Source organism: Saccopteryx leptura, chromosome 6 (genome assembly GCF_036850995.1).
Source record: "Saccopteryx leptura isolate mSacLep1 chromosome 6, mSacLep1_pri_phased_curated, whole genome shotgun sequence".
Taxonomy (NCBI): Eukaryota; Metazoa; Chordata; class Mammalia; order Chiroptera; family Emballonuridae; genus Saccopteryx; species Saccopteryx leptura.
Genome location: NC_089508.1, coordinates 174,988,786 through 175,001,377, shown reverse-complemented (window position 1 = coordinate 175,001,377; position 12,592 = coordinate 174,988,786). Strand labels below are relative to the sequence as shown.

At 54.2% G+C, this 12,592-nt stretch overlaps 1 protein-coding gene across 2 annotated transcripts in view; it reads right to left on the bottom strand.

Moving 5' to 3' along the window:
- The window catches only part of GALNT10 (polypeptide N-acetylgalactosaminyltransferase 10), a 201,839-nt gene that overhangs the window by 19,654 nt on the left and 169,593 nt on the right, over nt 1-12,592 (bottom strand). For both annotated transcript variants that reach the window (XM_066344675.1, XM_066344674.1), the window contains exons 6-7: nt 10,769-10,952; nt 6,559-6,676 (exon numbers count right to left, since the gene is read on the bottom strand). In XM_066344675.1, the coding sequence (XP_066200772.1) occupies nt 6,559-6,676; nt 10,769-10,952 (302 nt within the window). The remainder of the gene's footprint in view (nt 1-6,558; nt 6,677-10,768; nt 10,953-12,592) is intronic.

Genomic DNA, 12,592 nt, shown 5'->3' with positions numbered 1-12,592 from the left:
GTCAGTGCCTGTACTGCCTGCAGAACAAAGGGGTCACCCTTGGCTCAAAATCAAGGTCCTCTGCCATGTGTTCAGGTCACCACTGACCCTCTACAGGCCCCCGGCCTCCACGTGTGGCTGTGGCCGAGAACCAGCTGCAGTCACTCACTTTTCTGCCCCGATGGGCACACGCTTTTCTTAGCATAAACAATGAGCCCATCCATCCGTCCATCCATCCACTCACACAAGGCCTAGTCATCGGTCAGCTTTGCTCTAAAACCCTGCTGGAAGCAACGGAATAGAGGCTGGCTGCCAAGAGTGTGGCCCTGATGACTCCACATGGTATCAGGACTCCTCCATGACACAGAGCCCTGAATGCTGGGTGACGGTGTGGGGACCCGCTGGCCAAGCTGCTGACCAACCTCCCCACTTTCTCTGTCCTTCCACAGCTGCCAATGCTGCCGATCTGGGGGCCACATTCTGACAACCAGTGCACACCCCTCTCGACATCACGGCGCCTCCCGGTTCACACTGTGCCTCTAGACATCCCTGTGAGTTTGGGGTTAGTAGTGCCCTTGTCGACGAGGCGATGAAGGTTCAGCGAAAGGGCAGGTGAGCTGTCCAAGGTCTCCTGGAGGGTTCGTTCCAGGGCTGGGCTGGTGCCAGGGTCTCTGGCCTCCGCATGGCCAGCCTCCAAGCCCTTTCCGCCCCGGCCTTCCTACAGCCCGGTCACATCAGCCACACCACCACCGTTAACGGCTACCACCGAGTGGTCATTTTTTATATGCCAAGCACTGAGCTAAGGTCGTGACACAGTTGGACTAAGATGCTCACACCTACACTGTGAAGTAAGGGATATTCCATGCCCCTTTTACAGAGGAAGAGGTCATGTCCAGAGAGATCCGGTCACTCTCGCACGGTCACCCAGCGCCTCGGGGATGACACCTGCACCAACGCCCAGGTGATGGGATCAGGAAGCCCACGCCCTCCACCCTGTGCTGCTCTCGCTCCCACGAGGGCTCTGAAAGAGCAGCCGCCGCTCACTAAGCACCTCCTTTTTGCTGCCAAATAAATCTTTTATCCTGTTTAGTTTTTACAACAAACCCCTGAAGTTATTATTGTCATTTCTGGTTATGAAAGACGGAGGCAGAAGGGACAGGTGTGTGCTAATTAGGGAGTGACAGTGGCAGGGCGGCCCTCGGGCCTTGGAGCCAGCTTCCCGGAGGAGCTGGTGGGAGACGGGCTCCCACAGAGACACTCGCAGAATCTCAAATGGCGTGCTGAACGCCTTCCCTGTCCCTGGCAGATGGCTCTTGGAGAGGCTGGGCCCCCGTGGCCGGGAGGAGGACGCTGCACGAGGCATCCTCAGATAACCCGGGGCGGGCAGGCGCACCGGACTCCCGGCAGCGACAGCGCAGCTGCTCCGAGTCCCGGGCGCTGGCAGAGGGGTGAACGGGAGGGAAGGCCTGGCCGAGCAGGTGCCTGGACGGTGGCCCCAGGCTGCCTCCTGCCCCTCGGGCTGGCCTTCGGAAACCATTCCTCCCTCGTGGGCGGCCACTCACCCCCGCTTGGGGCTGGTCCTGACTTCTGAGCCCTACCTGTGACAGTGACCTCTCTCTATCGGCTGGGCTTGCCGTTCCTCCGCCCTCCGCCAGGGGAGCACGGGGCTTACCTGAGTCAGGACGTCTGGGATTTAGCTCTGGCCCTGTTCCCTTCTCGCTAAGGGACCCTGGCCTAGTCACCGACCCGCTCAGGGCCTCAGGTCTCAATGTCACCCGTGACCAGATGCGGGCTGCTTCCTACCTTCTTTCACACACCCGATTCTCACTCCATCTTCCTGAGGGTGCTGTGAGTTTTATGGGAAAAAAAAGAAAAGAGAGTTTCTGTTTTTTTAAATCTACCCAGTTTGGGACAGGTTTGGCTTTTGCTAAGGGTCTCTGTGTCAGACAATTCAAACCCCACTGCCTCTGGGGCCTCAGATGTAATGAGTTTTCCTCTCAGATGGAACATGGCTCCTCCCGGTCCTCCCAGGCTTTCCGTCACCACCTGGCTCTCACGAGCCTGCCCAGGGACCCTCAGACCACCTCCGACCACCTCCATCCCTTCGAGGGCACCGGCCACACTGCCGCCTCCCAGAGCCGACCCTGCAGGGGCTCACTCAGGGGAACCCCTTCTCCGTAGGCCTGCCCTGTGGGAATCTTAGCCCTGAACCTGCAAATGGCCCAAAGTGTTGAGATAAACAAGCAGAGAGAATGGGCCAAGAGCTGAGAAACCAACATTTCTTCCTTCTTCTTAGTTAAAATAAAATTTTTATTTTATCTTTTTTATTACAGAGTTGATAAGAACTTATGATGAGTGCATCCAATGTAACAGAGACCGATATGCCACACATCACAGCTTAGCCTTGCCTGTCTTAACCACGCCCAGAACGCTGGCACGGGCCTGCAGCTGGGCAGAGCCACCAGCAGTGATTACACTTGTTTCCCTTTTCACCCTCACGGCCGTGGGCTCGGCTCTCGGGGAGCTGTGGCTCTCCGCTGCCCAGCATCACGGGAGAATATTGTACAGCATATCACCAGCCCGAGGAAAGATCCCATTTCAAAGAAGTATGGTTTCTAGTAGATGCTTACTGCGTTCACACCATCTTAAAGTAAAAGTCAAACCGTCTAAGTCCCCATCTGTATAACATTCCATTGTTGGGTTGTGCTCTACCTTATTCATCCCCCAGGGATGTACATTTGGGCCATTTTCAATCTTCCCCCATTGTAAGTAGCACTTCAATAAATAGCTTGTACCTAAATCTCTGTTCATTGATGCTCTGCATCTTAAACACCTGGGCATGGAATTTTGGGTCAAAGAATGTGCTTGCTGTGAAATGTAACAGATTTTGCCAATTGGGCATTAACAAAAGAGATATCCACGTGCATCACCCCAAAGCCCACGTCTTTCTTACGCCAGCTCAGCCGTGTGGTCCTGGGGATCCTTCCTCTCTTCCGATCTCAGACTTGACGATAACCTACCCTGGCCTCTCGGGGACACAGTGCAGTCCCCTTTCTGTCCCCTGCCGCTGCCACCTGTACTCCAAACTACCCTCACGCCTGTGTAAGTCAAAGGCTCTCCCTGCATCTTACTTCATTCTGTCTCGTGGGGGAGGGAGGAAACAGATCAGCACCATCTGGGATGTGACGGCAGTAACCTGCCTTCTCACCGAGTGCCGTTCCCAACACACCACCATTCCCCTAAGATGGAGACTGGGAAGGGCAGGGTGAAGGAAGTTTTATCAGGCAGGAATTGATGCCACTAACAGTGATTTAAGATACCTATTATGGGCGAGACACTGGGGTAGAGAGATGGGACAGGACCCACCCCCTGCCTCTAGGGAGCTCAGAGTCCACTGGGGAAGACAGCCAACCCCTGGGTCATGTCAACACGAGGTATCTGAAGCCATGCTGGAAGTGATGTTGGGGTGGCCCCTACCCAGCACGGGAGCTTGGGGAAGGCTGAGGAGGCCACCTGCATGAGCTGAGCCCTGAAGGATGAGTGTGGGGTGACCAGCCTACAGAAGGGCATTTCAGGAGGTGTGAACGGTGCGGGCTTCCAAAGGTGGCCTGTGGTGTGTGAGCGGCTGTCTGGCTGGGGGAGCTGGACATGGACGGTCCGCCTTGCTCCATGTCGACCCCCCTTCTGGATGCAGTGGCCAGACTCTCCTTGGGAGCCAGCCCATCTTCCGCGTTCCAGGATGGACAGGTGGACTGCAGCTGACCAACGAGGACGTTGCTCAGGGACAGGCAAGGGACCCGCAGGCCACTGAGACACAACCTGGGGACTGGTACAGGAACAAGGGGGACAGAAACTCTCTTTCCAATGGGCTGCTGGAGTTCCCACAGGGAGGAGACCCGCCTGAGCAGGACACCAATCCACATGGAGGCAGAGCCAAGGCACCGAGGGAGACAGAGACCGAGTGAGATGAGTCAGTCCCGGGGTCCACCGGACCAGGGGGGTCTACTCTGGAATTTCAGTTGTGTGGGCCAGTCAGTTCTGGTTTTTTTGCTTCAGTCAGGTTGAGTAGAATTTTGGTCACCTGTGACCAAGAGTCCAGACTAGCGCAACGGGGTAAGAGGACGGGGGAGGGCGGAGAGATGAGCAGGGGTCAGCGCACGGAGTTAGGTGCAGGCCAGGCTAGGAGTGAGATTTATCCCACCACCGCACGGGGAAGATGCTCACTGCCAAGCAGGGCTTGGATAGTGTGGCCGTGTCTTCTGGAAAGAAACCGCTGCTGGCTGAGAGAGGGAATGAGCTAGGGAAAAGACGGGCCAATGCTTCTTCTAGAAACTTAAGAGCCTTTAGGGCATCTTTTCTGGGGTGTCCCCATCAGGACAGATGGCCCAGCCTGGAATCACAGAAGAAGTATTCATCCATCGGTGCTGATGGCATGTATCAATTTATCTTAATTTCTGAAAATACGCCCCGCCTTTCAGCCCGGTTGGTCTCTCTCCTCCGTTATCAGGAGGAAAAGGGACCTCAGCGGAGATGAACCAGAGGGAACTGGACTCTTGGTCAATGCCCTGCTCTGGCTGAAGCAGAAGCCCTGGCACTTCAGTAAAGCATCACCAGCAAAGGAGGGGGCTCCCCTGTCCCCTCGGCGCTGTGGCAGGCTGTCCACAGGGCCTCACAGACGAGGCGCTGGCAGAGGGGCCGTTATGCACCCGGGACTCCTGCTCTCAAAGCCGGGAGAGAGGACGTGGAGAGGGGGAAGTCTCTTTTCCCGATCGGCAGCTTCCTCACCCCTCATACCGTCTGCTTTCCCCTCGAGATTGAGGGATGTAATTGGATCAAATGGAGACAGGAGCCAGCCTCACCCCCCCCCCCCCCAGCTGAGAGACTTCTGAAAATGGCTTCATTACCGAGTCTTTTGTAAATAAACTCGGTGGAGAAAAATGCCATTTGTAGTGCTATAATTGCCTGATGAGCATCATTAGATGGGGCTTTAAAAAAATACACAGACTAAAATCATTTTGGGTTTAGGAATACCTTTGTGCAAACCTTTCTCCATTCACTATTCTACACAACGTGAGTTTCTGAACCGAGGGGGCTGGTTCTGGCTAGTGTCGCCCTTGCTGTGAGTAATCAACTAACAAATATTTACTAAGTGTCTTCTCTGTGTCAGACAGTCCTTCCAGTACTTGGGATATAGCAGTAAGTGAAACACACAAAGATCTTTACCCTAATGAAGTTTACATTCTGGTGAGAACTCGAAACACAGATGTGCCCATTTCTGGGAACAAACTTGGCAGCAAACTTCATACGTCAGTTTGTTTAATTGATGATCACGGAACTGTGAAGTTAAAACTCCCCTGATTCCTTGAGTGTGATTTCATTGCATGCATATGGATGTGCCATTTGGAAAACTAGATTGCACAAGCTAGGGGATACTAAGTAAATGACATAGATGCCATCACTCACCAAACCTGTACCCATGGCAGACATCACTAATCCATCACCAATGTTTTTCTGGGAAGTTTGGATGCAGCCCCAGAATACGTATTAACACCTAACTGGGGCAGCCCCTACCAATGGATCAGGATTAGCTGGGAGAGGAAACCAATTTGCTTTTTTTTTACTTAGACTGCTATTAAGTCGCTTCACTGGAGGCTGCAGAATATTCCAGTAAATTAAGAAAAACACCAGAAGGAGGTGAAAACTGAGAAGAGAAGGTGAGCGACTGCAGCCAATCTCTCATGCTAGTTTTCCTCTCCAGTGCACATGCTTCTCCCGTGTCCCTGCAGGCGCCTATAAAACACGGCAGGTCCACACGTGGGCTTCGCAGCCAGGCCAACCCAGGTTCAGGTACTGGTTCTGTTACTTCCAACTGTGTGGGGCCTTGGTTGGACCCCCACTTGCCTCCCTGTGCAGTGGGTATAAAAATGACACCACCTGCTGGGGTCGGTGTGAGGATTAAATATACCAGCCAGCATGTGGGAAGGGCTTGGCATAGGGTCCCGCTGGCTGTGACCAGGCTGAAATCCAGGCGTGACACACCAGTGTGAACATGCCATCCCCAGCAACCATGTGAGGACTAAAGTATCATTAGGCCCCATTTTATGGAAGTAGAAACTGGGACTCAGTGAGGTGGGGAGTCCTTGCCCGAGATAACACAACTGGTAGGAAGCGCAATCTGGCCACAGCCCTGAAGTCGTATCTGCTGTGCGCGACACTGGTCCCTTGTACTGAAAGTTAGTGCCTCACTCAGAGCTGTGCAATCACAGGACTCGGCCCAGTAATGGCGCGGCTTGCCGTCCCTCGGGAGCTGGGATGTGACACACCAGAGGTGCTAGCTGACCACAGAGCGGGCCCCGGCTGACCACAGAGGTGCAGATGGCAGACCCTTCCCTCAGAGGGACCTGTTCTTCTCCTGAGATCAACCTGAGTCCCACAAATAGAGAGAATGTGACCTTGTCACTTTAGAGGCCCTGAGGCCACCAGTCTTTCCAGGCTCAGACAGAAGAGGCAGGCAGCCTGCAGGGACAGAGGCACAGGGGACAGTGCCAAGGAGAAGGGGCTTCTGGAGCACTGGCTCACCTTGAAGGAGATTTCGTACTGCTCCCCGCCCCAGATCTCCAGGCCTGGGTCGTAGCCGCCCAGCTCCCAGAACCACTTCCGGTCCACGGCGAAGAGTCCGCCGGCCATCACGGGAGACCTGTCAAGGAAGAGGAGTGTGGTGTGAAGACATGGAACTGAGGGCCACGTGTCCCGAGTGCACTCTGTTACTGCTGTCCCCCCGAGACGGTGCCCCTTGCTGCTCCGTGAACACAGCCCACAGGCCTAGCAGGGAATCCAAGGCCCTTTCTACACTTCCGATTCACAAATGCTACATTTTAGCCAAGTGGACCCATGGCTCCTCTTCACATGGTTAACACCACAGGACACTTGTGAAATGAAATGAAAGTGCTTTCTCCCCGTGGGCCTTGTGGCTGCATCGTATGTATCCGTATACATCCCTCCAGCCCTCCCACTAGCTGAATGGTCCGATCAGGCCTTCCCAAGCCTGTCCAGGCTGTGGAATGTCTAAGAGATGAAACAATCCTGGGCCTCACCCCTGACCCACAGAACAGTCCCTGGGAATGGAGCCCAGGAACCTGTGTTGTCAGACATGCCCCTTGCGGATTCTTAGTTCAGCACAGACATTTGTCCTGCTGAGAGTTTACAGAAGCCACGGTCTGTGCTCTCTCAGTTAGACTGGGCTGCGGGGAGCTCCACTCATCCATTCTCCCCTTACTTTACTTGCGAGCGCCAGCCGGGTGGCAGACTGCGGAGGGAAGTCAGAGCTGGACGGGAACTCCTGGGGGTGCCGGGGGGGGGGGGCGGCTACCTCAGGGCGGGAGGACCCAGAGGACAGGTGGGCTGGAATGAGGGCCTCTGGGAGGTGCAGGCAACACTGTAGGAGCATGAAAGCGGGGAGTGCCCACCTTCAGGTTTTGGGGGCGAGGAGGGAGGTGGGGGCAAGAGTCAGGAAGGATGTGCCGAGGGGTGGCATTCGCAGTGGGAACCTGGGGGAGGGGCAGGCACCCAAGAGAAAACAACAGGAGGAAAGGCACAGAGAAGATAAATTTTGGGGTGCCAAGAAGGCAACATGGCATCGTGGCAAGCCCATGGGGGACCCCTGCTGCGACCTGCTCCAGTCTCCACCGTGCCTCCCTCAGCGCCAGTATCTGGGCGGGGCCCCCGGCGTTTGCTGTGTGAGAATCTCCCAGAGGAGCCATGTCCTGGTCCGGCTCCAGTGGGAAAACTCCAAACCTTCACACCAAAAAAACATCCCAGCAGCAACCTCCACGTCCCCTGCTGGCCTCGGGAACTGCAAGTCCATGGTCAGTGGACTGACTTAGAGAGAACCGAGTTAACCCACGTGCACTGCAAGCCTCCTGCAGCAGATGAGCCTGACAGCGCAGGAGGGGACTCCTTAAAAGGGGTCCCTTGACTATTTACTGAGGGCTGGAATATGGCAGGTGCTGTACTGAACCGATTCATTAAGAAAATGACTCTACTCCTCAGGTAGACCTCTTGAGATAGGCTCCATCATTACTGTCCCACTCTACACAGGTAGAAACCGGGGTACAGACAGGTAACTTGCTCAGGGCTCCACAGCGGCTAAGCAGGATGTCAATTTCTAATCTATGCCACACCCCTCTCAGCCACCGTACACTGCCTCCTGTTAGGAAGGGACAGTTGGGATGCAGGTGACCAGTATAAAGGACAGAGGATCAGAAATGGGGAAACCTCACTGAACCGCAGCTCTCCTGAGCCTGCGGTGTGACCTGAGATGAAGGACTTCACCACTGAACTGTGCTGCCCAGTACGGCAGCCCCTGGCCACACGTGGCCACCGAGCACCTGAAACGTGGCTAGTCTGGATGGAGCTGTGCTGGATTTCTAAGACCTAGTATGGCGAGAGAACAGGAAAGATCTCATTCGTAATTTCAAAGGTGAAATATATTACCCAAAATGAACGTTACCTGCTTCTCTTTACCTTCTTCACGGGGCTACCAGGACATTTAAAAGCATCTATGTGGCTTGCATGACATTTCTACTGGACAGTGGCAATTTAACTGCTCTGATTCTGCCTCCTGCCTATACAATGAATCCACAGCAGCACCTCCTAACTTAGCTTGCTAGTATTTTTATTTATTTATTTATTTATTTATTTTAAAGATTTTATTTATTCATTATAGAGAGGGGGGAGAGAGAGAGAGAGAAGGGGGGAGGAGCTGGAAGCATCAACTCCTATATGTGCCTTGACCAGGCAAGCCCAGGGTTTTGAACCAGCAACCTCAGCATTTCCAGGTTGACACTTTATCCACTGCGCCACCACAGGTCAGGCGCTAGTATTATTTCTCTAAGTATCCAGGACTATAAGGAAATAATGTGTCAAGGGTATCACCTCTCCGTTGTCTTCGGAAGGTTGCGGGCTTGGGGGTTTCTGGCTGGGGCCGGAAACACACTGCACCGAGAGCGTTTCTGACCCCACGCTTCCTGAGAAATCAAACCCAAGACCCTGCACACGAAAACTGGCCTGGGGGGCAGCCAGGGGTGAGGGCCAAGGAGCTGCCTTATTAGGAGCTACCTCAGAACAGGTAGGCTATTGGCCTTAAGGTGTTTTGGATGCTTGAGGCTTTGACTCCAGCAGGAGGCCTCTCCTCTAGCCAGGCCTATTTTCTGCCATGCTCAGCAATAATAATAACCGCAGTTCTGAGTGTCTGGTGTGTGCCGCTTCCTTTACTGACATTATCTCCAGCTCTTACAAAGCCCTATTCCAGCCGCCTTTGCAGAAGGAGGAATCTGAAATTCAGAAACGCTATGCACTCTGCTCAAGGGCACGCAGGCAGGAAGTGGATGGGCTGCGATTCAAACTGGGGTTTGCCCCCAAAGCCCAATCACCATGATACCATGCTGTGCCTACAGATTGCTCGTTCCACTGGCACTGTGGGGAGGTGTGCGGACAATGACCAGGACTCCTCTTGCGGCCTCTGCCCTGGGGTTTGTCCAAGTGCCACACAGAAGAGAGACTTCAGTAAGGAATCAGAGCACACAAAGGAGAGAGAGCCGCCAGGAAGCACTCAGCTGGGGACTCTGGACCTGGGCCACACCCCAGTATCACCCGGGAGCTTCAGAAAACAGTAACGACCAGTGCTCACCCCCAGACTCTGGTGTCACTGGTTTGAGGGTGACCTGGGTGGGTTTTTGTTTTGTTTCTTAACAAACTCTGCATGTGATGCCCCTGGGCACCAGGGTTGAGAGTCACTGCTCCGGGGCCGGGCCAACCCCTTCAGTAATCAGGTGAGGAGACTGGGGCCCCGGGGACTGGAAGGTGCCCTTTCCTCACCCTGCAATGAGGACAGTGAAGGCGCCGGGACAGCCTTACGTAACTTTCCCATCTCGGCCTATAAATCAGCTCGTGGCAAAGGGTCAAACCATTAAAGGGGTTCTGTTGACCTTGAAAACTCCCTTTTCTGGAGCGGCCTCTACTATGTATCATCTTGGGCAAGTGTCGTTTCCTCTCTGAGTTGGACAGGAAGGGCTCTGACAGCAGTGTCTGACCATGTGGCACATACAGGAAGGAGGGCAGGAGAAGTACCAACGTCTGACCTGCTGGAGAGGCACCGGGGCTCTCCAGACCGGCACGTAGAAAGCATTCAGTGATGGTGGCGATGAGGATGAGGAGGAGGAGGATTACAGGTAGGTGCCAGGCTTGAGGGAGCGAGCATGACCAGCTCTGCTCAGCCCCGGCTGGTGGGCGTGGAAACTGCGCTGGGTGGTCCACGAGCTGAGGCTCTGTGACAAGCTGGGACGGCAGTGCTCCTGGCTGGGGACATCTGCCCTGGCGCCTCTCCACTGGACTTTTTTTTTTTTTTACAGATGCAGAGAGAGAGTCAGAGAGAGGGATAGACAGGGACAGACAGACAGGAATGGAGAGATGAGAAGCATCAATCATTAGTTTTTCATTGTGCATTGCAACACCTTAATTGCTCATTGATTGCCTTCTCATATGTGCCTTGACCACGGGCCTTCAGCAGATCGAGTAACCCCTTGCTCGAGCCAGTGACCTTGGGCTCAAGCTGGTGAGCTTTTGCTCTCGAACCTGGGTCTTCCGCATCCCAGTCCGACACTCTATCCACTGCGCCACCACCTGGTCAGGCTCCACTGGACTTTTGAGGGAGGCAGCAACCCTGAGTAGTGTGTGTCGCAGAGGGTCAGTGGGTCAGGCACTGGGACCAGCCTGGGTCACTCGTACTTACTCAAATGGATCACTGGGGTCAGCCTTCTGCAGCTCTGGAGGGATTGGGATCCGCTTGTAGTACATCTCCCAGTCAAAGGCGCCCCGCATGGCGTCCCCGGCCTGGGTCTCATACCGGAAGTCGTCGTGGTCAATCACATCAATCATCGGGCACACGATGGTCTTGCGGTTCCGAGCGATGCGGTCTGAAGAAGCCAAGAGATGCCCATTAGGGGAGGCAGGCTGGGGGGCAGCTAAGTGCACAACCCTATTCTGTAGTTTATTGGCATTTTGAATGTGTTCCCTGGGTGATTTCTCTGAACACCCGAGTTTGAGAATCCTGGAGAGGAAGGGAGGGTACAGGCCTTAAGCAAGATGAACCAGAGGTCTCATCCCAGTCCTGATGCCTAAGGCAGGGGCCCTGGGTCGGCTACATACCTAACCTCTCCAAGCCCCAGAGCTCTCCCCTGGGGGTGCCAGTGAGCTGCTGGGGCAGATGATCTGCCACGAGGGGCCAGTGGGCTGTACTGGGGTGCCTGGTGGCTTTGGGTCACAAGTCAAGTTCAAGTCTTGGAATGGGGAGCCCGGTAGGGTCAGAGTAGGTTGGCAGCTGCCACCTGGGCTGTGTTTACTGCTCTCCTGCCCCGGGCCCACTGAATCAGAACCTCGGGGGGTGGACGGAGACAGATCAGCCTTGTGACAGGCTCCGTGGGGATTCTTTTGTTTGTTGTTTTTGTTTGTTTGTTTTTTTAAATTTATTTTTTATTCATTTTAGAAAGGAGAGAGAGAGAAGGGGGAGGAGCAGGAAGCATCAACTCCCATATGTGCCTTGACCAGGCAAGCCCAGGGTTTCGAACCGACGACCTCAGCATTTCCAGGTAGACGCTTTATCCACTGTGCCACCACAGGTCAGGCCTCCGTGGGGATTCTTAATGAAGCAGAAGAAACTTCTTCAGGGACAGAGTTAGACAAGGGCCTCCCTTTCTAATCATCCACAGCCTTTCGGGGGATTTCACTTCCAGGGGGGATCTGGGCTCAGGATAGTGCTCTGCTGGGTGCTGGCTGATTCTGAGAGGGATGAGGTCAAGGGGTTGCATCAGAAAGGCAGCATTCAGCTCTGTGCTCACTCGGGGACAGAGAGCCCAGGTTCGAATCCCGTTTTTGTCACCTACTAGCAGTATAACCTTGGAAAAGGCCATCTGATACCTCTGAGTCTCAGTTTCCTTGCTGAAAAAATGGAGGAAGACAGCACTTGTCTCATGGGGTCTCTGAAGACTGAAGGGGCACGAGGGGGCCCAGACGCTCAGCACGAGCCCAGCACTCGCCACATTCTCTGTGACCGGGCTTGCTGAAAGCTCAGAGGCGGGCTCCGGAAGGCTGAGCATTTCCCTCCTCCTCTCTGCCCCTCGGTTTTCTCACTTGCAGTCTGTGTGTAATAACGCCTGGCCTGCCTGTTCTACCACGTAACCACCACACTCAAATGGCGATGTGCCCTAAAAAGCTAGGAAACTAGCAGAGAGCCATGATGATGATGATGATGATGATGATGATGGAGGAAATGATCAACAGTGGTTTTCTTTTGGTGGGGCTGAATTCTTCTCACTCAGAAATGTTTGCTTTCCAAAGGAGGTAGAGTGAGCTGTGCACAGAGGTGTTAATGGTTTCGCAGACAAAAGCCATAACGTGCTGTCTGCTCATCATATTAGTAGGGCAGACTTTTATGTCCACACCACCGGCTCACATTTCTATAGCAAAAAGAAAAAGAGGGGGAATGCGTCTTCCATGTATGCCTGCAGATTATGAAAATCACCCTCATATATTTCCATAGAAACAGAGTTAAGGGCTC